This window comes from Aquarana catesbeiana, linkage group LG07 (genome assembly GCF_042186555.1).
Source record: "Aquarana catesbeiana isolate 2022-GZ linkage group LG07, ASM4218655v1, whole genome shotgun sequence".
Classification (NCBI taxonomy): Eukaryota; Metazoa; Chordata; class Amphibia; order Anura; family Ranidae; genus Aquarana; species Aquarana catesbeiana.
Genome location: NC_133330.1, coordinates 168,208,114 through 168,231,933, shown reverse-complemented (window position 1 = coordinate 168,231,933; position 23,820 = coordinate 168,208,114). Strand labels below are relative to the sequence as shown.

The 23,820-nt window shown below is 43.4% G+C and overlaps 1 protein-coding gene across 1 annotated transcript in view; it reads left to right on the top strand.

Annotated features, from left to right (window-relative positions):
- Positions 1–23,479, top strand: part of NDUFA6 (NADH:ubiquinone oxidoreductase subunit A6) — a 42,259-nt gene extending 18,780 nt beyond the window's left edge. Inside the window, exon 3 of the mRNA XM_073592866.1 lies at positions 23,309–23,479. Coding sequence (XP_073448967.1) covers positions 23,309–23,440 — 132 coding nt within the window. The 3' untranslated portion in view covers positions 23,441–23,479. The remainder of the gene's footprint in view (positions 1–23,308) is intronic.
- The last annotated feature ends 341 nt before the right edge of the window (positions 23,480–23,820 follow it).

The window sequence follows — 23,820 nt, the reverse complement described above, 5'->3', positions numbered from 1 at the left end:
ATTTTTTAACTTGTAAGCAACAAGTGTCAGAAAAAGGTTTAGACCTTTAAGTGGTTAATGTTTATTTTTCCACATGGAATAAACATTTAAATGTTATTTTCTCATACATATTTAGATATTTATTCTTGTAAAGTGGTATTTCATCCACCACCTACTCGTATGGCTCTTTCCTGCTCTCCTATTTTGTAGACCCCTAATAAAACTCCCTAAAGCTGGTTTTACTATAAGGGATAATAACCTGTGTGGTAAACTTTGAGTTGACTTTACATAGGAGTCAAAAAATACCGCCTTTACATTGTTATAAGAGCACACTAGTAGTGGCAAAATAGCCATGTCTAGTAGTAGTAAATAGTGTCTAGCTTACGATTAGTAAATTCTGGATGGACCCTCTGCACACTGCTATACACCCTTTCCAGCAAACTATGTATTGACAGGGCAATGAAAAACAGACCTGAACCTAGTAGCTATGCCCCATGTTGGCATGGTGTCCACCATAGCATTTGCAGTGGCAGAGCAATGTAGGACTGACCGAGGGATTACTTTGATGCAGTTGGCCAGCTTAAAGCGGTTGTAAAGGTAATTTTTTTTTTTTTTTAAAATAACAAACATATCATACTTACCTTCACTGTGCAGCTCGTTCTGCACAGAGTGGCCCCGAACCTAGTCTTCTGGGGTCCCTCGGCGGCTGTTTCAGCTCCTCCCCGCAAGCATTCACCACCTTAATGCGAGCTCCCTCGCATGGTGGTGAGTGCTTGCGGGCGCGCTCCCGTGATACAGCCGGCGGCTATAGCCGCTCGCTGTATCACTCGGCCCCGCCCCCCGGCGCGCCGCGTCATCGGATGTGATTGACAGCAGCGCGAGCCAATGGCTGCGCTGCTTTCAATCCATCCACTGCAGCCAATCAGCGACCAGGCTGAGCTGCAGCGAAGATGACAAGAACGTGCAGCGAAGATTCGAGGCGTCAGGTAAGTAAAACGGGGGGGCTGGGGGCGGCGGTACTGTCAAAAGTTTTTTCACCTTAATGCATAGAATGCATTAAGGTGAAAAAATTTTTACCTTTACAACCCCTTTAAACATGTATTGCAATATGTGTGAACTAAAAATCCCTGTTTTACAGTGCATAGTTTGCTGGAAAGGGTGTAGCAGTGTGCATGGCTCTGGATGGGCATTTTGGCAGTCTGCACCCCTCTACCTGTGGATCTTGGGAATTTAATTCCTGGCTTTGAGCGACCTTCAACGTTTAGTCTAAGGTCACAATAATGTTACATAGTAGGTGAGGTTGAAAAAAGACACAAGTCCATCAAGTCCAACCTATGTGTGTGATTTTATGTCAGTATTACTTTTGTATATCCCTGTATGTTGTGGTCGTTCAGGTGCTTATCTAATCGTTTCTTGAAACTACCGGTGCTCCCCGCTGAGACCACTGCCTGTGGCAGGGAATTCCACATCCTTGCCGCTCTTACAGTAAAGAACCCTTGATGCAGTTTAAGGTTAAACCTATTTTCTTCTAATTCTAATGAGTGGCCACGTGTCTTATTAAACTCCCTTCCGCGGAAAATTTTATCCCTATTGTGGGGTCCTCAGTATAGTATTTGTAAATTGAAATCATATCTCCTCTCTGATGATGATCCCACAGCCTTGTATTTTTTGAAGGCCTTCTCCTTTGCTTTTATATGCACTTTTACATTGGAGTTAAAGTGATTGTAAAGGTAATTTTATTTTTTTTAACAAACGTATACCTCCACTGTGCAGCTCATTTTGCACAGGGTGGCCCCAAACCTGCTCTTCTGGAGTCCCCCGGCGGCTCTCACAGCTCCTCCCCACATCTGATTACCCCCTTCGGAGAAGCGCTTCCTTGCGGGCATGCTCCCGAGTCCAGCATTCGGTGTCCACAGAGGCCGAATGCAGGACTCGGCCCCGGTGCTCGCGTCATTGGATTTGATTGACAGCAGCAGGAGCCAATGGCTGCGCTGCTATCAGTCTATCCAATCAAGAGCCGAGAACCCCGGGCGGAGAGAGCACGTCCCCGCCGGGTCAAGTTTGAGGGTTCAGGTAAGTAAAACGGGGGGCTGGGGGGCCGGTCACTAACAGGTGTTTTTTCACCTTAATGCATAGGATGCATTAAGGTGAAAAAACACGAAGGTTTACAACCCCTTTAAGCCATCCAGGACTTCTGTTCGCTCTTTTAAATTTATTTCCCAATGGGATGCACTGGCTAATGCCCTTATTTAATATGCTCTTAAAGCAAACCCATCTCTCCTCCATGTTCTTTGTTCCTAAGCTTTTATCCCAATTTATATCCTCTAGCAAGGTTCGTAGTTTAGGGAAGTTGGCTTTTTTGAAATTCAGTGTCTTTGTATTTCCCTTATGTTTCCTATTTGTGTGGTTTATACTAAAGCTAATTGACCTGTGATCGCTGTTTCCTAAATTGCCCCATATTCCCACATCCATGATCAGGTCTGTATTGGTAATTAGTAGGTCTAGTAACACTTTGTTTCTAGTTAGTGCGTCTACCATCTGACCCATGAAATTGTCTTGCAAGACATCTAGGAACTGGCGAGCCTTAGACGAATGCGCGGTTCCTTCCGCCCAGTCTGTCTGGATAATTAAAATGCCCCATTATGATGACACCTTCCATCCTTGCCACTGATCCAGTTTGTGATAGGGGGTCTGTCTCCCCCTCCTCCCTCAGGTTAGGGGGCCTATATCATACTCCCAGTATTACTTTCACCTTGGGTTCATCCCTTTGGAGCGCTACGCATAAGGATTCCACCTCCTCCCTTGCTCCCCTAGTGAAGTCATCTCCCACATTCACTTGTACATTATCCTTGATATATAGGCATACCCCCCCCTTCTTTACCCTCCCTATCCCTGCAATAAAGGGGAATACTCTTGAATGGTTTATTTATTTCAGGTACTTATATAGCGCCGTCAATTTACGCAGCGCTTTACATATACATTGTACATTCACATCAGTCCCTACCCTCAAGGAGCTTACAATCTAAGGTCCCTAATTCACATTCATACATACTAGGGACAATTTAGACAGGATCCAATTAACCTACCAGCATGTCTTTGGAGTGTGGGAGGAAACCGGAGTACCCGGAGGAAACCCACGCAGGCACAGGGAGAACATGCAAACTCCAGGCAGGTAGTGTTGTGTTTGGGATTCGAACCAGCGACCCTTCTTACTGCTAGGCGAGTATGCTACCACTACACCACTGTGCCGCCCACCACTGGTTGCCAGCCAATCATGAGAGCTGTTGAACCAAGTCTCTGAAATTCCCACAAAATCTAAATCCTCCTCGTACAACAGTATCTCTAGTTCTCTCATCTTGTCCACCAGGCTCCTGGCATCGGTGAACATGCCACGTAGTTTAGACAGGTCGCATACTGTCTTATTGGGTGTTCCGAGGTTGCAGATAGGACTTGTTACTATACTTGCCTCGGGTTTATGTGCTTTAGTCAACCTTCCAATACTACTCTTTGGAATATGTTCCGCGCTGACTATCTTTACCTCCGGACCGCCCCCTCAACCGCTCACCCCCCGGTCGCCTACATTAAAAGCCGCTCTAACTTTTCGCACATCTGCACCCTCCTCATTTAGGTGCAGTCCGTCCCTTCTATAGGACTGGTGACCGACTGGGAAGTCGGACTAGTTATACAGGAACCCAAACCTCTCTTTGCTACAGCAGCTACTCAGCCACTTGTTTACTTCCCCACTCTACCTCTGCCTTTCTGGTGTGGCTCGAAATACCGGTAGTATTTCTGAGAAGACTACCTTGGAGGTCTTTTTCCTCAATTTAGCTCCTAAGTTCCTAAAATCATTATGTAGGACACTTCATCTGCCTCTGTGTTGTGAATCTTTGTGAATTGAGATGTGAGGTTGATGCTATTGAAAAGAGAGAAGGGTCAGTGTGCAGTGAGGCAGCTAGTCGCAAAGAAACTTGGCAGGATCCAGAAGATCGTGGCTATCACAGTAATAGCTGGAGTTTAGCTTTGAAGCATATCTAAATCCAAAATAAAAAAACGTAATACAGCTTACCAGTCCCTAGATACGGGACTGGTAGATACATTTGTTTGTTTGTTTTTTTGTTTTTTTTTTGTTTTTGTTTTTCCATCTGTTCATCCTGCCATTGTCTGTCTGTTTTGCTGTGCCTCCATCACTTTTCACAGATATGTGACAGGCAGCTCAGAGATATGTCACCTCTTGAATACTTGCTTTAACTATTAAAAGCCGAAGGACTGTGCCACAACCACATTTATTACATGTGGTCGAGGCGCAGTTCCCTGCACTTGAATGGGTCGTGTTTGCCGGTAGTTCACCACCTGCCAAATGCAATATGTATTATAGTCACCACAATGATGTGTATTATCATAGTTGATGGCCAGATTAACTTCTGACTACTTGGTCAGGAGTCAGTAAAACTGCAGCTTCCTGATTTTACTGCCTTTCGGCAGGACCATGTAAACAAAGCCTAAGGCTACATTCACAGTTTAGGCCGGTGTGAATTACAGCTGCAGGAATCTTCTGATTTCCTGCTGCAGCTCTGAGAGGCTAGCTGAGACAGCCATCCCTGTTCATTATAATAACAGGTCATTATAGTGAACAGGGCCGCTCAGAGCCACAGCATGAATTAGAAGATTCCTGCCACTACAGTTCACACTGGCCTAAATGGTCGGTGTGAATATAGCCTTAAAGGTGAAAATAATGCAGCAATCACATCTTTTGGGGTTTAGAAACGCTCTAACATGACAATGACATATCAGAATGTACATTAAGTGTGCCAGCCCGGTTGCTGCCATTTGGAGACAGGAGGCAATTGGTTATATACACTAAGAAGTAGGTTTGAGTGGACACGTTCTCCTGTTGGCTATAATCATTCACAGGGTTACAGGTCCAGGTGGGTCCTTGGATATCATCTGTTTTTTTTAGGTTTAAGGCTACATTCACAGTTGTCTTTCTAAGCGCATTGGTTTTCTATTTACATCTATAAAAGCACAAGAAAACCCACACTGTAATGCACAGTGTTATCGTGCACTCAATGTGTTTTACTGCATGTTACTATGTTAATTGACAGGTTTCCATTGGTTTTAATGGAAAAATCAATGCATGCAACATGCGTTCACTGGTTGGTTAAGTCTGCCTTTTTCAACCAGGGTGCCTTGGCAAAATGCCTAAAATTTGCCCAAAAATTGTATACAAACCAGCATGTGGATAAAGCTTGCCTTTAAGTTACACAAAGTCACAGGTTTTCATTGTGCACAGTTAAACCTTCTAGCTGCCAGCGTCCTAGCGACCAAAACCTGAGGGAGATACACTTTTGCAACCTGGTACTGACTAGTATTCCAATGTTTATTTGCTTTGGAAGAATAAATTGCCTCTAACGTTGGGTGTCCTACATGTGTGGATGTTGGTGCATTATGTAAAGATATTAGAATTGTTTTTACATTTTAGAATGAGGTGCCTCGAGATTTGTCCATTTTATTTTTTTTTAAAGGGTGCCTTGACTGAAACACTGGGTTAAGTGATTGATTTTTTTTCTGAGATGGGTCTAGGGCTGAAACATCTAATTGATTTTATAATCGATAATAAAAATGGTTATCAGCCGATTAGTTGGCCTGCATACAGAATGCTTTATTTGTTTACATGTAAGTATGAACATTGTACTGAGCTGTATGTGTGCTGCACTGTGTACTGACTGGCACTGATTAGGGTAAAAAAAAAAAAAAAAAAGTTCTGTGACCAGCTCCCCACCAACCTCCCTGTATACTTTCCTGATCTTGAGCGATGTGCACAAGAGCTGAGGCTCTCCTGGGTCTCTTGCTCCTGATTGGCTCAGATACAGCAGCAGGAGCTACTGGCTCCCGTTGCTGTCAATCAGAATGAGTGAGCGAGCACACGAGTGCCCCCATAGCTAGCGGCTTGCTATGGGAGCACTCGGTGGGGGGGTTTGGTAGCCAGGAGCACCAGAAGTGGACCCCAGAAGAGGAGAATAAAGGCTGCTCTGTGCAAAACCATTGCTCAGAGCAGGTAAGTATAAGATGTTTGTTATTTTAAAGGGAAAAAAGGGCCTTACAATCACTTTAACAGTTCTGAACTGTGCAGAGAAGATCAGCATCGGAACCCAGAGAGGCTGAAGGCTAATAGACTGGAGGTAAATTTGGCATTATAATCAAATGTAAAAGTTTTACCAGTATTATACATTATATTTAAAAATGCTACTGCTTTAATATAAAAAGATCGCCCCCCCCCCCCTTCCCATCTAGCTTTTTGTCTGACTCCCCATTAAAATACCCTGTATATCCTACTTCTGTCTATATTTTATAATATATATGATATAAGATGGATATAGATATTTTATATTATGTTACAGTCCTGTCTGCAAAACTGTGTAGTATGTGTCTATTTATGTTTCTTTCCATATTAGAAGTAAAAATGATACTCCAGCTCCACTGCCAATATGATCTGTGAACTGGTGCTCTAGCCAGGACATTCAGGCCCCATAATGCAGTACTTTGAATCAGAAAAGGGCTGGCGACTCGGATGCTCTGAATAAAAGTCCTTTTTCTCCAAGCATCTTCCAGGACAGCCCATGAGACCTTGGGCTCCTACCAGGACAGGAAACACGTTACCCCCACCAGATAAAAGGGCGGTCCTCCAGGCCCATGTCAGTTATTTGTGTTTCCTCCGGACGGGGGGGGGTAACATGTTCCTGGAACCTGGTCCCTAGGTCTCATGAGCAGGGGCTCTATAGGGCTATTTGGGGCATTTCACTAACCTCTCCTCTGTCAGTAGTAGCACTCCTCTGCCAGTAGCAGCACTCCGCTGGAGAGGTTGGCTGTGCTGCAGTCTCATGTGTCTCAGTGCCTGGAGAGGGCCAGGACCGGCATGGTGTCAGCTCCCATAAGCGCATTTCTTTTGAAAGCAGCGGTATCCTCACCTCACAGGCAGTGTGGCTAGTTGTGTGAGGAGAACCAGGAAGCTGCGGCGCTCGAGTAGGGGGCGGGGCTTCTGCGCTCCAAGCTGACCCACAGGAAGTACTGAGAGCAGGTCACTTCCGGGGCATATGATGTCATCGCTGGGCGAAGGAGACGCCGGTTCCAGTCTCCTTAAACGGTACGAACAGGAGACACTGGCCGCTGGTGTCTTCTGGTAAAAGCAGCTAGGCTGTGGAAAGCCAGAAAGGGGCAAGATGGATCAATCTGCAGTTTCTACTCAGGCAGTCGATGCGCCCAACACCAGCACCTCACAGGTAAGCCTGAAGTGTTACGCCACTATCTTGCTCTCCCTGTGGGTGTTCCCTCCCCTCTCTGTAGTAGTGGGTTAAGGGGACACATTTCCTTCCTCCTGCACAGGGTGGTTTGGAGTGGTGGGGTGGCTGTGAGTTTCATTAGGGGTCACTTATCTTTTTGTCTTACAGGCCAAGACCCAAGACAAGACTCAAGCGTAGCCACCTAAAAAGAAGTGTGCCGCAAACAAATTGGGCTCCTCGTGGAGCAAAGCCGTATAGCAGCTGTATAGATGGCCTTGTAAAGGATGACCCAGTTGCCTCTTGTCAGAAAATGCTAAACCTCTGTTAGGAACGAGCTTGCGTCCACCTTTAGAGGGTCCGTCCACACAGAGAGCTTCAGTCAGCACTCCGCAGCAGGCAGAGAGTGAAGACTCTGAGGCTGAGGTCAGATCTACCCGTTCTTCCCCTGAAGAATCAGGGTCAGATATAGAGCCCAGGGATAGAGAATCCACTTGAGGCTCGAGATTTAAGTTATCTGTAGAGGATGTGGATGACTTGTTAAAGGCTATCTATACCACCCTTGAATTGAAAGAGGAGGAGGTTCAGTTATCCAAACACGATCTTATGTATAAGGGATTGCATAAGAAAAAACCTAGAGTTTTTCCAGTCCATAGTTCATTGGTTGATACTGTTAAACTGGAATGGGATAACCCGGAGAGAAAACCATTCTTCTCTAGTAACCTAAAAAGAAGGTTCCCTTTTGATGAGGGCACTACGCAGCCATGGAATAAAAAACCGAAGCTGGACGCACCTCTTCAAAGGTTTCAAAAAATTCGGACCTAGCGTTCGATGATATGGGCACGCTTAAGGATTCGATGGACAAGAGGGGGATATCCTTCTCCACAGAGCCTGGGACTCAGCGGTTGGGAACCTGAAACCAGCTCTAGCCTCCACTTGTTTGGCCAGGAAATCTGGAGGTTTGGTTGACTCAGATTCAGTCAACACCTGTCAGCGAGTACCTCGAGAGAGCAGATTTTGAAGTCCTTTCCTCTCCTCTTTCAGGCTGTAGGTTTTTTGGCGGATTCTTCCGCAGAGTCGGTAAGAATGTCGGCCAGGACTTCGGCTTTAGTGAACTCAGCCAGGAGAAGCATCTGGCTTAAAACCTGGTCAGGGGACCCAGTCTCCAAATTACGCCTTTGTGGGCTTCCCTTAACAGGCGATCATTTATTTGGCCCAGGACTGCAGGAGGCTCTGGAACGCACGGCTGATAAGAAAAAGGCGTTTCCAGAGAAAAAAGAGAATCCCGACAGCCAGAAAAAAAAATTTTCGTGGCCAAGGCAGGCAACAAAGTCCTAGAGAAAAGGACAGCAGGCCGAAAAAACACTGGACTGGGGCACAAAGGCAGAGGCAAAGGGGGAGTGCTGTTTAACCCTCCTCAACAGCCCGCCAAGCCACAGTGACTTGTGTTCCCCGGTGGGAGGAAGATTGAGGGCCTTCATCCCACAGTGGGCAGCAGTCACTTCGAGCCCCTTCATCCTGGACCTAGTGACCAACGGGTACAGGCTGGAGTTTGTTCACCAACCATCAGAACGATTGTTGGTGACCTTTCCTCCACAAGATCAAGAGAAAGCGAGGGCTCTGGGTCTCCAGATCGGAGACTTATTGGATCAAAAAGTCCTGATTCCTGTTCCACAGTCAGAGCAGGGCAGGGGATTCTATTCCCATGTATTTGTGGTCAAAAAGCCGTCTGGAAAGTTTAGACTTATCCTGAATCTCCAGACCTTAAACAAGTCCATCGGATACAAGCATTTCCGTATGGAGACAGTTTTTTGCAATCAAAAACCTACTATACCCAAACTGCTTTATGGCCACGTTGGACTTAAGGGATGCCTATCTTCATATCCCCTATCCATCCAGCCTTCCAAAAGTTTTTGAGATTGGCAGTGAAGATGAGTATGGGAACCAGACATTTTCAATTTCAAGCCCTCCCTTTCGGTCTTTCCTCAGCCCCACGCATCTTTACGAAGGTGTTGGGGAAACGCTGGCTCCACTAAGGTTAAAGGCGATAACTGTTATCCCTTACTTGGACAACCTCCTGATAGTGGCAAAATCATACCAGAGGCTATTGGAGGATCTCCAGGCTGTACAGGACTTCTTACAGTCCCTAGGCTGGCTGATAAACAAAGGAAAATCTTCCTTGATCCCGGCCCAGAAAGTAACTTATCTGGGTTACGGTTTTTGCTCAGTGAACCAAAGAGTTTTTCTTCCTCAGGAGAAGATTACCAAAGTGTTCCAGACTATGTCAGCATTGAGACAGGTGTCGAGGGCAGTGGGTCTTATGACCTCATGTTTTCCCGCGGTACCATGGGCGAGACTCCGTCAGCATCCGTTACAAATGTTTCTATTAAGAAATTGGGACGTAAGGTCCCTGGAGTCAAGGATCCGGCTTCCCGCCAGCATAATAAGAAGAAGCCTGTGTTGGCTCTCTACCAACGCTCCCACCTTACACCACGTCCTTTCCATTGTTGCAGATATACGTAAAATGGAAACATTTAACAGCAAAAATGAAGGTAAAATTCCCCAATTCGAAAAAATTTGGAAACCTTGGGATGATTCAAAATTTTGCTCTGTACCTTCCATTTCTGCTTCCTTTTTTTGATTCCAAATTACATGCCCTCTTGAGCATCCTTGTGTTTTGAATATGTTATTGAAATAGCAACATAGATACTGTATGGAATTATTTCTTTCTTACTATATATGACCCAATTCGGGAAGAAGCTGACTTCTATCTATACAGATATCCCTCACCATGTTTCTTTACAATGTTTGCACTACTTGTATTTTGATTGTTTTCTATGCAAACTGTCATGACTTTTTGTTATGCTGATATATATTTGTTGAAAAACTTATTGAAAATAAAAAATTATAAAAAAAAAAAAAAGAAGCCTGTGGTGGTGGAGAGCTGACCAGCACCTAGCAGGAGGTCTCCCCATGGTCCTTTCCCATATCCCGAAGAATTACCAACGGATGCGAGTTCCTGGGGATGGGGGGCCCCACCCTCAGCAATTCAGTAGCACAGGGAGAGTGGTCCTTGAGGGAGGCAAGGGCTTCATCCAATCAAAGAGAGCTGCTAGCAAGTCCAGAGAGCCCTGCAGTCTTTTCAGATGGAGATCAAAGGTCACAACCTCCAAATTCTGTCAGACAATATCGCGACAGTCGCGTATATCAACAAGCAGGGAGGCACGAGCCGGATGCTTAAGTCCATTGCCCAGGAGATCCTTTCATGGGCAGAGGGGAATCTAGCTTCAATTTCGGCTGTACACCTGAAGGGGACAAACAATTGCCTGGCAGATTATCTCAGCCGTCACAGGATAGACCGAGACAACTGGTCCCTTCATCCCGAAGTCTTTGCAGATCTCCCCGGGAGATGGGGTTATCCCGTAGCGGATTTGTTCGCAAACCGAAACAACCGCAAGACGGAGATATTCTTTTCCATGAACCCCGCAGACCAAGCCTTGGGGATCGATGCTCTGACAAATCCGTGGCCTCCAGGCCTATGCTATGCTTACCCGCCAATCAGACTGATTCCAGAAGTCCTCCGGAAGTTTCTGCTAGAGGAAACGGATCTCATTCTAATTGCCCCATTTTGGCCCAAGAGGCCATGGTTTTCCCTGCCACAGTCTCTGGTTTCAGAGCCTCCGCGGAGTCTTCCGAAAAGGGAAGACTTATTATTGCAGGGTCCAGTACCACCTCAGGTGGTTTTCTTAAACTTGACGGCCTGGTATCTGAAGAAAAGATACTGAGCGCCCAGGGGTTCTCTGACAAGGTAGTCAAGACTCTCGTTAATTGCAGGAAGCCGGTTACTAGAGCCATATATTCCAAAGTTTGGAAAAGGTTTAACTCATGGTTATCTGAAAATGAAAGATTAACCCATGATATTCCATCTATTTTGGAATTTTTCCAAGAGGGTGTCGACAAAGGTCTTTCAGTTAGTACCTTAAAGGTACAGGCGGCAGCTATTAGTGTGTTCCTCCAGTTTTCTCTCCTGGAAAATCCCACTATAGCCAGATTTTTCAAATCTATCTCTAGGGCCAGACCAGTAGTGGTGAGAAGTTGTCCAACTTGGGATCTGTCCCTAGTACTTCAAACTCTAGTAGAATTTCCGTTTGAGCCTCTGGGAAGTGTTTCAGTTAAGTTACTTACATTAAAGACTGTGTTCCTTATAGCTGTTACCTCAGCTCGTAGGGTAAGTGAGTTGCAGGCCCTATCAGTAAGGGAGCCCTTCCTCATGATTTTTGAGGATCGAGTTGTTTTACGAACCAATCCAGGTTTTTTGCCCAAGGTGGCAAGTACATTCCACCGATCTCAGGACATTGTACTGCCAACCTTTTGTAGTTCGCCACAGGGCGACCTAGAAAGAAAATTTAGTTTTCTAGATGTAAGGATTCTCTTAGTCTATCTTGAGGTCACCAAGACCTTTAGGAAAACTGATGCCTTATTTGTCCTCTTTTCTGGAGTTCACAAGGGGAAATAGTGCATCTAAAGCCACATTGGCTAGATGGATAAAGCAAGCCATCTCTGAAGCTTACAAAATTAGGGAGGTTCCTACATCTTTTGTTACTGCGCACTCAACTAGAGCCTTGTCTACGTCTTGGGCTGAGAGGGCTGGTGCCTCACCGCAACAAATTTGCAGGGCTGCCACATGGTCCAGTTACTCGACCTTCATTAAACATTATTGCCTGGATCTCCTATCAGCTCAGGAGCAGGCATTTGGTCGTAAGGTCCTTCAGGCAGTTGTCCCTCCCTAGACTGGTAAGTTCTGGCTCATCGTCTCATGGGCTGTCCTGGAAGACGCTTGGAGAAAAGCTTAGACTTACCGGTAACTCCTTTTCTGAGAGTCTTCCAGGACAGCCGGATTCCCACCCGGTTTTGTCTGAAGTTATGTGTATTATGCATATGTTTTGCAGAGTCCTACGGTTCTTGTAAAGACTGACATGGGCCTGGAGGACCGCCCTTTTATCTGGTGGGGGTAACGTGTTTCCTGTCCTAGTAGGAGGAGCCCAAGGTCTCATGGGCTGTCCTGGAAGACTCTCAGAAAAGGAGTTACCGGTAAGTCTAACTCAGCTTTTTCTTTTTTTTGGTTACACGGGTACAGGCTACACTGACGCATTTCAACTAAGAAGTCTTCATCAAAGCATACATGTTTGATTTAAAAACTGATATTTATAACAGCGTAAGCACTCCAAATGGGGCGGGTGCATCCTAATCAGAGCAATCAACAATTAAAAACACATGGAGAAAAGGAAGAGAGAAGCACAGCAGGCATATGAGGGACATATCATGAACAAATAAAGCATATTCAAAATGGTGCAATAAATGTATCAAACAATGCGATTATGTTAAAAAAAGATTTATGTCCATCCTGTCATTCAAACCATACGGTTTTCTAGTATTGAGGGTATGTATCCACCACACTTCACGTTTGAGCAAAATACGATGTGTCACCTCCTCTTGGAGGTTTAACCTGTTCAGCACCAAAAAAGGAAAAAGTGTCAAGATTCCCATGATGGAATTCCCGGAAATGTTTTGACACATTTTGAGATATTTTTAGCATTAATATTTGTAGTGTCATTCACATGTTCCAAGATTCTAACTCTTAACGGGTGTATAGTGCACCCATCGTATTGTAGACTGCAGGCACTACACTGAATAACATATACCACCGATTTAGATTTGCAGTTTATGTACTGTTTGATGGTATATGTTTTCTTGGTAAAAAAAGAAAAAACCAGAGGTGCTTTTTGTTATGTCAATGACACTGCCTACAGGTGTTGTGGCCACACATGTAGGAACCTATAGTGGAAAGCCAGGACTGTGATTTGTTTGACTTCTGAGAGCAAAACAAGCTGGGTGATAACATACGTCCCACACTGGGGGCCCTTCTACTGGAAAATTGGCAACCGCCCTGGATAAGGGTACAGATCCTTGTCAGCATTCAAAATGGGGAGATGCGTTTTAAGAATCGCAACAATTTTGTATTCTAAAGAAAATGTAGTGACAAAATTAACTTTATTTCTGTTGTAATCCCTACACTGTTTTGTGTTTATTTGTGCCACTATTCTGAATCATCTCCACCCGATCTCTATGAAATGCTATATTTTTACTTCTAGCTAATGATTGTGTATTATAGCCCCTTTCTTTGAGTCACTTTTGCATCGCTGTGCATTCTTGCAAAAAATCCTTGTCTGTAGAGCAGTTTCTCCTGGCCCTGATGAATTCACCAGTGGGCAAAGACTTGATGGTGTGACTGGGGTGACAGCTATTGGCCAATAAAATGGAATTCCCTGCACAGGGCTTTTTAAAAGTTCTGGAAGTCACTGTGTTGCTATCTAGATGCCTCATCAAGGTCAAATCCAAATAGTCTGTTTGGGTCGGGTGGTGCACACAGGTGAACTCCGTCTACCTGGGTTTATAAATGACACTGGACATTTGTTAGCCTACATGCAGGACATTTTTTGGTCCACAGAATGCATTTGGATCGCTATAGATGTTCTCTGTATTACTGCATTCCTCACTCTCTAGCACTGTTAGCCATTAAACATCATCTTTCATACTACAGTGGTTACAGTTCTAATGTACATGAGTTTATTTGTAGAGCTGTAGAGTTCCTCCTAAAACACAATTTCTTCATGTTTGATGAACGATACTACATTCAGAGTCAAAGTGCATCCATGGGGGCAAAATTTTCCCCCTCTTTGGTGAATCTTTACGTGGGCTGGTGGGAAGAATCTACTTTATTTGCCCATGGTAATGCATTTAAAACCAACATTGCTTGGTATGGTCGTTTCATTGATGACCTGATTGTAGTATGGCATGGATCGAGTGGTGACATAGGTGACTTTATGAAATATATTAATACCAACTCCCTAAACCTGGAGTTCACCTGTGTGCACCACCCGACCCAAATAGACTATTTGGATTTGACCTTGATGGGACATCTAGATGGCAACACAGTGACTTCCAGAACTTTTATAAAGCCCTGTGCAGGGAATTCCCTTTTATTGGCCAATAGCTGTCACCCCAGTCACACCATCAAGTCTTTGCCTACTGGTGATTTCATCAGGGCCATGAGAAACTGCTCTACAGATAAGGATTTTTTGCAAGAATGCACAGCGATGCAAAAGCGACTCAAAGAAAGGGGCTATAATACACGATCAATAGCTAGAAGTAAAAATATAGCATTTCATAGATATCGGATGGAGATGATTCAGAATAGTGGCACAAATAAACACAAAACAGTGTACGGATTACAACAGAAATAAAGTTAATTTTGTCACTACATTTTCTTTAGAATACAACAAAATCGTTGCGATTCTTAAAACACATCTCCCCATTTTGAATGCTGACAAGGATCTGTACTCTTATCCAGGGCGGTTGCCAATTTTCCAGTAGAAGGGCCCCCAGTGTGGGACGTATGTTGTCACCCAGCTTGTTTTGCTCTCAGAAGTCAAACAAATCACAGACCTGGCTTTCCACTATAGGTTCCTACATGTGTGGCCACAACACCTGTAGGCAGTGTCATTGACATAACAAAAAGCACCTCTGGTTTTTTCTTTTTTTACCAAGAAAACATATACCATCAAACAGTACATAAACTGCAAATCTAAATCGGTGGTATATGTTATTCAGTGTAGTGCCTGCAGTCTACAATACGATGGGTGCACTATACGCCTGTTGAGAGTTATAATCTCGGAACATGTGAATGACACTACAAATATTAATGCTAAAAATATCTCAAATGTGTCAAAACATTTCCGAGAATTCCGTCATGGTAATCTTGACCGTTTTTTTCCTTTTTTGGTGCTGAACAGGTTAAACCTCCAAGAGGAGGTGACACATCGTATTTTGCTCAAACGTGAAGTGTGGTGGATACATACCCTCAATACTAGAAAACCGTATGGTTTGAATGATAGGATGGACATAAATCTTTTTTTAACATAATCGCATTTTTTAACATAGTTGCATTGTTTGATACATTTATTGCACCATTTTGAATATGCTTTTTTTATTCATGATATGTCCCTCCCATGCCTGCTGTGCTTCTCTCTTCCTTTTCTCTGTGTGTTTTTTTAAATGTTTTGATTGCTCTGATTAGGATGCACCTGCCCCATTTGGAGTGCTTACACTGTTATAAACATAATTTTTTTTTTTAGTCAAACATGTATGCTTTGATGAAGGCTTCTTAGCCGAAACGTGTCAGCGTAGCCTGTACCCATGTAACCAAATAAAGGACTTTTATTCAAGAGCATCCGAGTCACCAGCCCTTTTCTGATTCTTTCCATAGTGCTGGTTATTTATATTTACCACTGCATATAGATATTCAAGAATTCGTTTTTTGTTTTTTTTTATACAAATTAATTTAAACCATAAAGGGCCAACCAATTGATTATGGAAATAATCGTTAGTTGCAGGCCTAGTCTCAACTGTTCAGTCTATTTTTAGATCCTGGTTTCAACTGGATTTATTTTTAGATCCTGGTCTTAATTGTTGGATCTATTTTTAGATCCTGGTGTCAGTTGTGAACAATTTTCCTTATTGATTAGTTGTTCAGCCGATGAGTTGGCCTTAAGCCCTGGTTCACACTCATGCGGGAAACTCGCAAGATTCATTGCGTTTCCATCGCACTGCATAGCAATTGCATGGCGTCCATGTGATCTGCTCCGGGTGTCAATGTTAGATTAAGGACACCCACAAACAGATCGCAAAACGCAGTGCGATTGCCAGAATTGCATCACATGGTTGTGAACACCCATACAATGCGATTCAGGTGCAGGAGGGGAAAAAAGGGTCCTACATCATTTTGGTGCGGATGTGATATGATTTGAGTCATAGAAGATGTATGGCTCAAATCGCATGTGATGTGCACATGAATGCGTTGCAAGTGTTCCACACACACACACCAGTGTGAACCTAGGCTCATACTGAATGCATTATTTACTATATGAACAGTGTACTGAGCTGTATACATAGTGCAACACCCATACAGCTCAATACACCGTCAATGCATGTCAAGTGCCTAAGAACATGTGAATGTGTGAGGAGCAATTTCTCATGGGACGTGTAGTCCCAAGAAGGAAGTGATTTGATTTGAAGTGAGGCAGAAGGTTTTTTATCTTGATGTGTTCTAATAAAGAGCTAGCGTGGCTCTTTATGACCCTGAAGAAGGGGCCACACCCCGAAACATGTAGTCATCGTGGTTGGCCAGTTTTATGTTCCTGTAGCTGCAGTTGGCTCCGGACTGGCCTCTGGTCTTAGTATTGCCCACAGTTGGCGGATCCCTATTCCATTCCGTGACATCATCTCCAGGCGGGTGCGGCTTCCTCCCTGCAAGTGGCTGTCACTTCCTGTGTCTCGACCATCTCCCACCTGCTCTGGTGTCCCCACTTTGCCTTTAAACCGCACATGGGAGTTTGCCCTTGGATCCCTACACCTACTGGGCTGCACCACGGTCCCCTCTGAGGCTCTATCCACCCTGGCCATTCCTTTACATGTTGCTGTACAGCCCAGCTGGTTCCCTTGTAACATTCAGGTGATTCCCTGTCACTCATGCGACTCCTCCAGCCTTCAGGTACTTTCACCATCTAGTTTGGTTGGCAACATCCCTGAATTGCCATCCTCTGACATCTGTATGCTGCGTTTTGATTCAATGGAATAAATATTCATGCTTTTATCAACTATGGATTGGTTTTTATGACTTTGCAATGGTACAGCGCTCTTCCCCCATTTTTGGTTTACATGTCAGTAAGTGCCTGAGAACATGTGAATGTACGAGGAGCAATTTCTTATGGGGATTGTAGTCCTGGGCAGGAGAAGGAAGTAATTGTAAAAGCAGAAGGTTTTCTACCTTTAATGTGTTCTGTGCATTAGGGTAAAATAAATCTTCTGGGACCAGCTACCCCCTTGCCCTCCCTGTATATTTACCTGATCGTGATCTCAAACCAGTGCTGTGCCTGGGAACACCGTACAATTAGAGCAGAAACGAGTCACGACATACTGCAAGTACAGAAACCATAAATGAGAACAAAGTTTATCCAAGATTTAATACAAGTGTAGCAGCTAGACCAAAAATATCTACCTATGGGGGGGGGGGGGGGGACCCTTTAATGTAAATGCCTGCCGTAGCAGTATGCTGTGTAGACCTAATATTTCGATATCTCAAACAGGCCCTTGCTTACATGCTTGGTATTTTTCAGGGTAGAACTTAAATGTATAAGCAGAAAATAAAAAAAGAAAAACCCAACAAATAGCATTTCAAATTACTATCAGGTTATATGTCATATCAGTTAGCGTGTCCTACATTATTTGCGTAAACATTAGTCAGTAGGAAGAACAGAATAGAGAGAGAGAGAAAAGGGGGGTATAGTCAAAACAGATAAAATAATGTTAATATGGCTGGGACACCAGAGGTCGAGCCATCACTTCATGACCCATGCATTCTACTCTAGCACCGCTATTGACGCTCATTGTCCGGTAGAATAATCTAAGTGCAGAGGACACGTAGATATTTTAGTCACAGGAATATTGGCAATCGCGCCAATATTACCATGTTTTGTGGTCCTGCGCCTCCTTCTGTCTCATGGCTGCCATAAAACCTTCCATTTCAGCTATTTTGTTCACCACAGAGATCCACTGGCCCACCATTGGGGGATGTGAGCATTTACATTTTTGAGGAATGCAAATTTCTGCTGCATTCAGTAGGTGTATCAAAAGATATCTCTTGTATCTACAACGTGAGAGCGTGGTTAGGTGAAGTATGCACATTTCCGGTCTGTCCTTCAAACTTATATTAGTCAAGACTAGATCACAAATTGATTCCCAGTAGGGCGGATACAAGAGCATGTCCAGAAAACATATAGCATGGTACCCCTACCTTGTTGGCAATGCCAACACATTGATGAGACTGCGGGGTAGATTCTGTGCAAAAGAGTAGGTACCCTGTACCAACGCTTCATCTCTCTCCCTCCCTCTCCCTGCATGCTATTATTAAAGCGTAACTCCACTTTTTTGTTGAGAAAAAAAACATTCCCCTCTGGGTGATCTATGAACATTTCCAGGATTATAACAACTTTTGTTATTCTGAAGTAATCTGTGTGTTTTTGTCTTTGCCTCTGTACTGAGTGGGTCTAATGGGAGTGGTTTCATAATTGATTGTCAGGTGTGCAGCTGCAGAGCACTAATGAGGAAATCTGCTGGGCTTGCCTCCCTTTAGACGTACTCCTATTGAAAGTATCTCTTCAAAGATGAAATTTTTGTTGCAGGGGGTGCCAGAAATCTGACTTGTATCTTAGGCAGACTTCTGGGAAAATTGGTGAGCCAATCGCACAAGCAGGAAATTTTATGTTTCTGGGGATTGGTCAGTACACACTCTGTGTACAGAACAACTCCATGTAGCCATATTGCATTCTTAGAAAATTACAGTGGCTGCAGATTGAAAAGGAAAGGTAATTTTTAATAACATTCAATTACAATATGATTTGTGTCGCAATTTATATGTGCTATATTTTTTCTTTATTTGCCATTTATTTTTTTTGCCACGAAAGTGGAGTTACCCTTTAAGCTTATGATCTACCAGAACACCCTCCTCCTTCTCCACCATTGACTCCCCCAGTTGTACTCCCCTTAGTATGTTTGTATGATGCGTGCATGTTTTTAGCCCCCAAGTGCATAACTTTACATGTATCAACATTAAGACCCCTTTCACACTGGGGCGTTTTTCAGGTGTTTTTCAGGCACTTTAGCGTTAAAAAAAACCTGAAAGAAGCCTCATCTGCAATCCCAATGTGAAAGCCCGAGCCCTTTCACACTGCCAGCGCCCGAAAAACGCTGGTAAAGCGCCGCTTAAGACCCTTTTCACACTGGGGCGTTTTTCGGGCGCTGGCAGTGTGAAAGAGCTCGGGCCATCGGCGCACCCAGCCCAGTGGCAACAACACGAAAGCGCTGCAAAGAAGCTGCTTGCAGGACTTTTTTTGACGCCCTGTCAGCGCAGCACCCCAGTTTTAAAGCACTCGGGCTTTCACATTGAGATTGCAGATGAGGCTTCTTTCAGGCACTTTTTTTAAACACTAAAGCGCCTGAAAAACGCCCCAGTGTGAAAGGGGTCTAAACCTCATTTGCTTCATAGTTGCCCAATTAAACAGTGCATTGAGGTTGGCTTGTAAGTTAGAGACATCCTGTAAGGATGTTATTCCACTGCAAAGCTTGGTGTCATCTGCAAAGACTGAAATGGTACTTTTAATCCCTGACCTAATATCATATATAAAAATGCTAAAAAGTAAGGATCCCAACACCGAACCTTGTGGTATACCACTAACAACCCTAGACCATTCGGAGTAAGAATCATTAACCACTACTCTGTGAATACAGCCTTTGACCCCTTTCACACTGCCAGCGTTTTTCAGGCGCTACATCGCTAAAAATAGCGCCTGAAAAAAGCGGCTCCATTCACTCCAGTGTGAAAGCCCTCGGGCTTTCACACTGGAGCGGTGCACTGGCAGGGCGTCACAAAAAGTCCTGCCAGCAGCTTCTTTGGAGCGGTGAACTCACCGCTGCTCCCCATTGAAATCAGTGGGGCAGCGCTGCGATACCGCAGGCAAAATGCCGCTCCTTTTCAGCCCCTAGCAGGGGGGGGGGGGTTAAAACCGCCCCGCTAGCAGCCGATTATCGCCGCTAAAAGGACGGTAAATAGCGCCGCTTTACTGCCGACGCCCGGGCGGCTCGGTGTGAAAGCCCTCTTATGGGCAGTTTTCTATCAATTTACAAAAGAAAACAGAAAGCGGGGGTCTGATGTTGTACAGAGGTGTGTGAAAGATAGGTTCTGAGTCTGCACCTGAAGCATATACTGGATGTGGAAGAGCTGAACCGTGGGAAGTAGCAGAGGTTACTTATATACAGCTAAGCAGTATTCGTTCTATCAGGCTGTGCCGAGTGCAAGTGAAGGATACTGTCTGCCAGGCACCCGCGATTGCTGATCACAGAGCAGGAATGTGGATGTGTGTGTGTGTAGTCTCCTGCCCCCCAAACCCCCCCCCCCCCACAGTTAGAATCACTCCCTAGGTAACACATTTAACCCCTTGATTGCCCCCTAGTGTTAGCCCCTTCCCTGCCAGTGACATTTATACAGTAATCCGTGCATTTTTGTCAATGGTGTCAAGTGTCCGATATCAATATCGCAGTCCTGACAAAAATCGCAGATCACCGCCATTACTAGTAAAAGTAATAATTAAAAATGGCAAAAACCAATCAATAATATGTTCTACATATTTTTGGAAAAAAAAAAAAAAAAAAACGTATATTGATTTGGTTTTTGGCATTTTTATTACTTTTTGGAAGAAAAAAATTAAAATATGTAGGAGAATACATATCAGCCTAAACTGATGAAGATTTTTTTTTTTTTATTGTGGATAATTTATTATAGCAAAAAGTAAAAAAATATCGGGGGGGGGGGGTTGTTTTTTTTTTTTTTTTTTTTTTGTTTCTAGTGCAAAAAATAAAAACCGCAGAGGTAATCAAATGCCACCAAAAGAAAGTTCTATTTGTGGGGGGGAATATACAATATTTCATATTAGGTACAGCGTTGTATGACTGCGCAATTATCATTCAAAATGTTAGAGCAGAAAATTGGCCTGGGCAGGAAGGGGGTGAAAATGCCCTTGTATTGAAGTGGTTAAAAAAAAAAACGCAAGAGGATAGTAAGATTTATTTTATCACAGCCTACTTTGTACATTCTATATACAAGCTATTTATAACTTTAGCCTTGGAGAAAATTTGTCAGCTTTCTGTAAACCATGAATACCCTAGTCCATTTCTAGGACAGCAACATTTAGGGAATGCACACTTTGATGCATACATCCCTCCACCCTCTTCCCTCCCACCCTCCTTCCTCCCTGTGGCAATATAAAACCTGCCCTTGACTACTTTGTAATGGAATACTGGCATGGGCAATTAATGAAGGCTGCCATTTATTGAAGTGATGTTTTGACATTACTGTTGTCTGAGCTGCTGATCCAGAACAAGTACCAGAGGTAAGTACACTTTTCTAATACTCTATAGAATGCTTGTTCTGGGACTGGGACTGAAAAATACTGATGTAAAACAGCCAGGCATCTATTATTTTTAGGAGGCCTACATATTTCAGTCATGACGGTCACTTTTAAACCTAACTAAACTTGAGTTTAACTCTGCTCTTCACATTCTAGGTGTATCAAAGTTGTGCAGAGTCTTACAGAGACTCTGAAAGCAGCCACAGCCTGAGTAGAAAAGCATGCCAGCATGTTGCAGCAAAGGACTGTTGCTCTGTCTGGAAGCAGTGGTCTCTCTTCAGAGGTTACAGTCCCACTGCTAAATCAAAGCTAGAGCTCCTTGTTTAGCAAAGCTCAAGCTTGCTTTAGTAAAAAGATATCAGATTTACTAACTTCTTACAAACTAGTAGAATCTTATATGATTCAAACCAGCAAGCATTACTAGATATGATATTAAAGTAGAAATATAGGCAAAACTTCTTTTCTTTTTTTTGTTTTTTCATTTTGGTTCGAGTAAGGGTGGGTTATAACCCACCCTGTCAATGTTGTGTTTTTTTTCTTTTTTTTTCTTTTTTCGCCATCTGTGTCCCATTGCAGAGATTTCCCCTCGTTTTCTGTCGTTTTCTCTCCCAAGTGAGAGTAAATCCCTGCAAATTAAGGAAATTCCTCTGGGACCCCAAGGTCACCAGAACTAATGTCCCCATAGATTATCCCTCTATTACTTTTCTGGGGACAACCTAAAATTTGGGATTTCCTTTTACTTTCAATAACAGTAAACAGGCCAAATAGAGAAGGTGAATCTCCCCAACGGGGGGCACAAACAACAATAAAAACTGACAATCGTTCTAATCCATCACTACTCTATCCAAAACTAGAAAAAAAGTTTTGCCTTTAGTTATACTTTTAAGTGTTGTCATAACTCTAGTTTCTTTTTATAAGCCTGTTTTTTCAGTTGCTTAAAATATTCTCAGTGATTAAAGCAAGTGGTTAAATGGCTTCCAGCCTATGTATTCATGTACTGTGCATGAATTAAGGCCCCGTGTACACGGGACGCTGAGGCAAAGTCCACTGGATGAATTTTCTTGAAACCGGCGTTTAAAACGCCCCTTTAGCCGCTTTTAAACGCATTTGCGTCTAGAAGCGTTTATTAAGATGACCTCATTTAAGACCCTCCCCAAGCTCAAAAAAATTTGTAAGTTAACTATTTCAGCCATTTTGACCAGCGTTAGTAGCAGCAGCAGAGAGCAGTTGTCTACTTGTATTTGCCTCTATTTCTGTGCAATGGATCCCATAATGAGCATATGCGAGGAATGCTCCTGATATTGCTCTTGATGAGGCTAGAACGATGGAGAAAATTGCGCGAGAGGTCCAGAGTCAGAGTCCGTCGCTGTTGGGCCCATCCTTTGCGCAGCAAATGTCGGCAGGATATTTTGTAAACCTGTACGCACAGCTGCGTACCTAATAATATATATGGTCTATGAATCAATCATGAATCATTAAAACATTTTTAACTTTTTTTTTTTTATGTTTTTTTCATTGTTTTCCGTCATATTTTTGCCTTTTCAGGTCTAAAATATAGAGTACCTTTAAAAATGTTTATAAACGCCAGTACCGCGTTTGGTGTCTGAAACGTGGAAATCTTCTGCATCTGAACCCATTTTTTTGCCTCCAAAGAAACGCCGTTAAACGCAACTGCATAAAAACGGCAATAAACGAGACTGTGTACATGGTCACATAGGATAACATTGAGTTCATGGGCAGTTAAAAAAAAGCGTCCAACTGCCTCTGAACGCGTGTTTAACAGCGTCCCGTGTACATGGGGCCTAAATCTGATGTCATGTATACATTCCCTTTGTGACCAATGGTAATACTATTCTCAGGGCCCCTTTGCAGTTCTTTTGTTTTTGTAAGGTATGTTTATAAGCATTTCTTTTTCTTGTTTGTTTTTTGTTTTTTGCAATATTTCAAATGGTTATCTGTTTGTTTTAATTTTAGGGTAAGATGGACTTGGAAGAGACAATAAAAGTTTGGAAGCAAAGGACCCATATTATGCGATATTTCCATGAAACGGAAAGTCCACGACCCAGCGACTTCCTCGGCAAATTTTATGCGGGTCAAGACTCTTAATTTAACCTTTTGTCTGCACCAATAAATGTATGCTCCAAATATTTGTTTGTATTTTTTTTTTTATTTGTAAAATATGTATAAAAAAGGAAATAGACTTAGGTCATTTGGTCTTGTTTAAAAGTAATGGTAAGTGTGAGAGGAGGCATGGAAACACAAAATCCCACAATAAGTTTTGTGTGTACATTTTACTATATGTGATTTAACAAAAAAAGTTAAAACCTTATTAGAATATATGAAGTAGCTTTAAATGAGCCAAATTATGAGAAGAGTTGAGGTTGTAAAGAAATCTGTCCTCAAGTTAAATGGCACACTAAAGGAGGCGGCCATTGTCTCACAAGTTCCATGGTAACCCCAAGGCAGAGAAGCACCTGTTCAAAAGG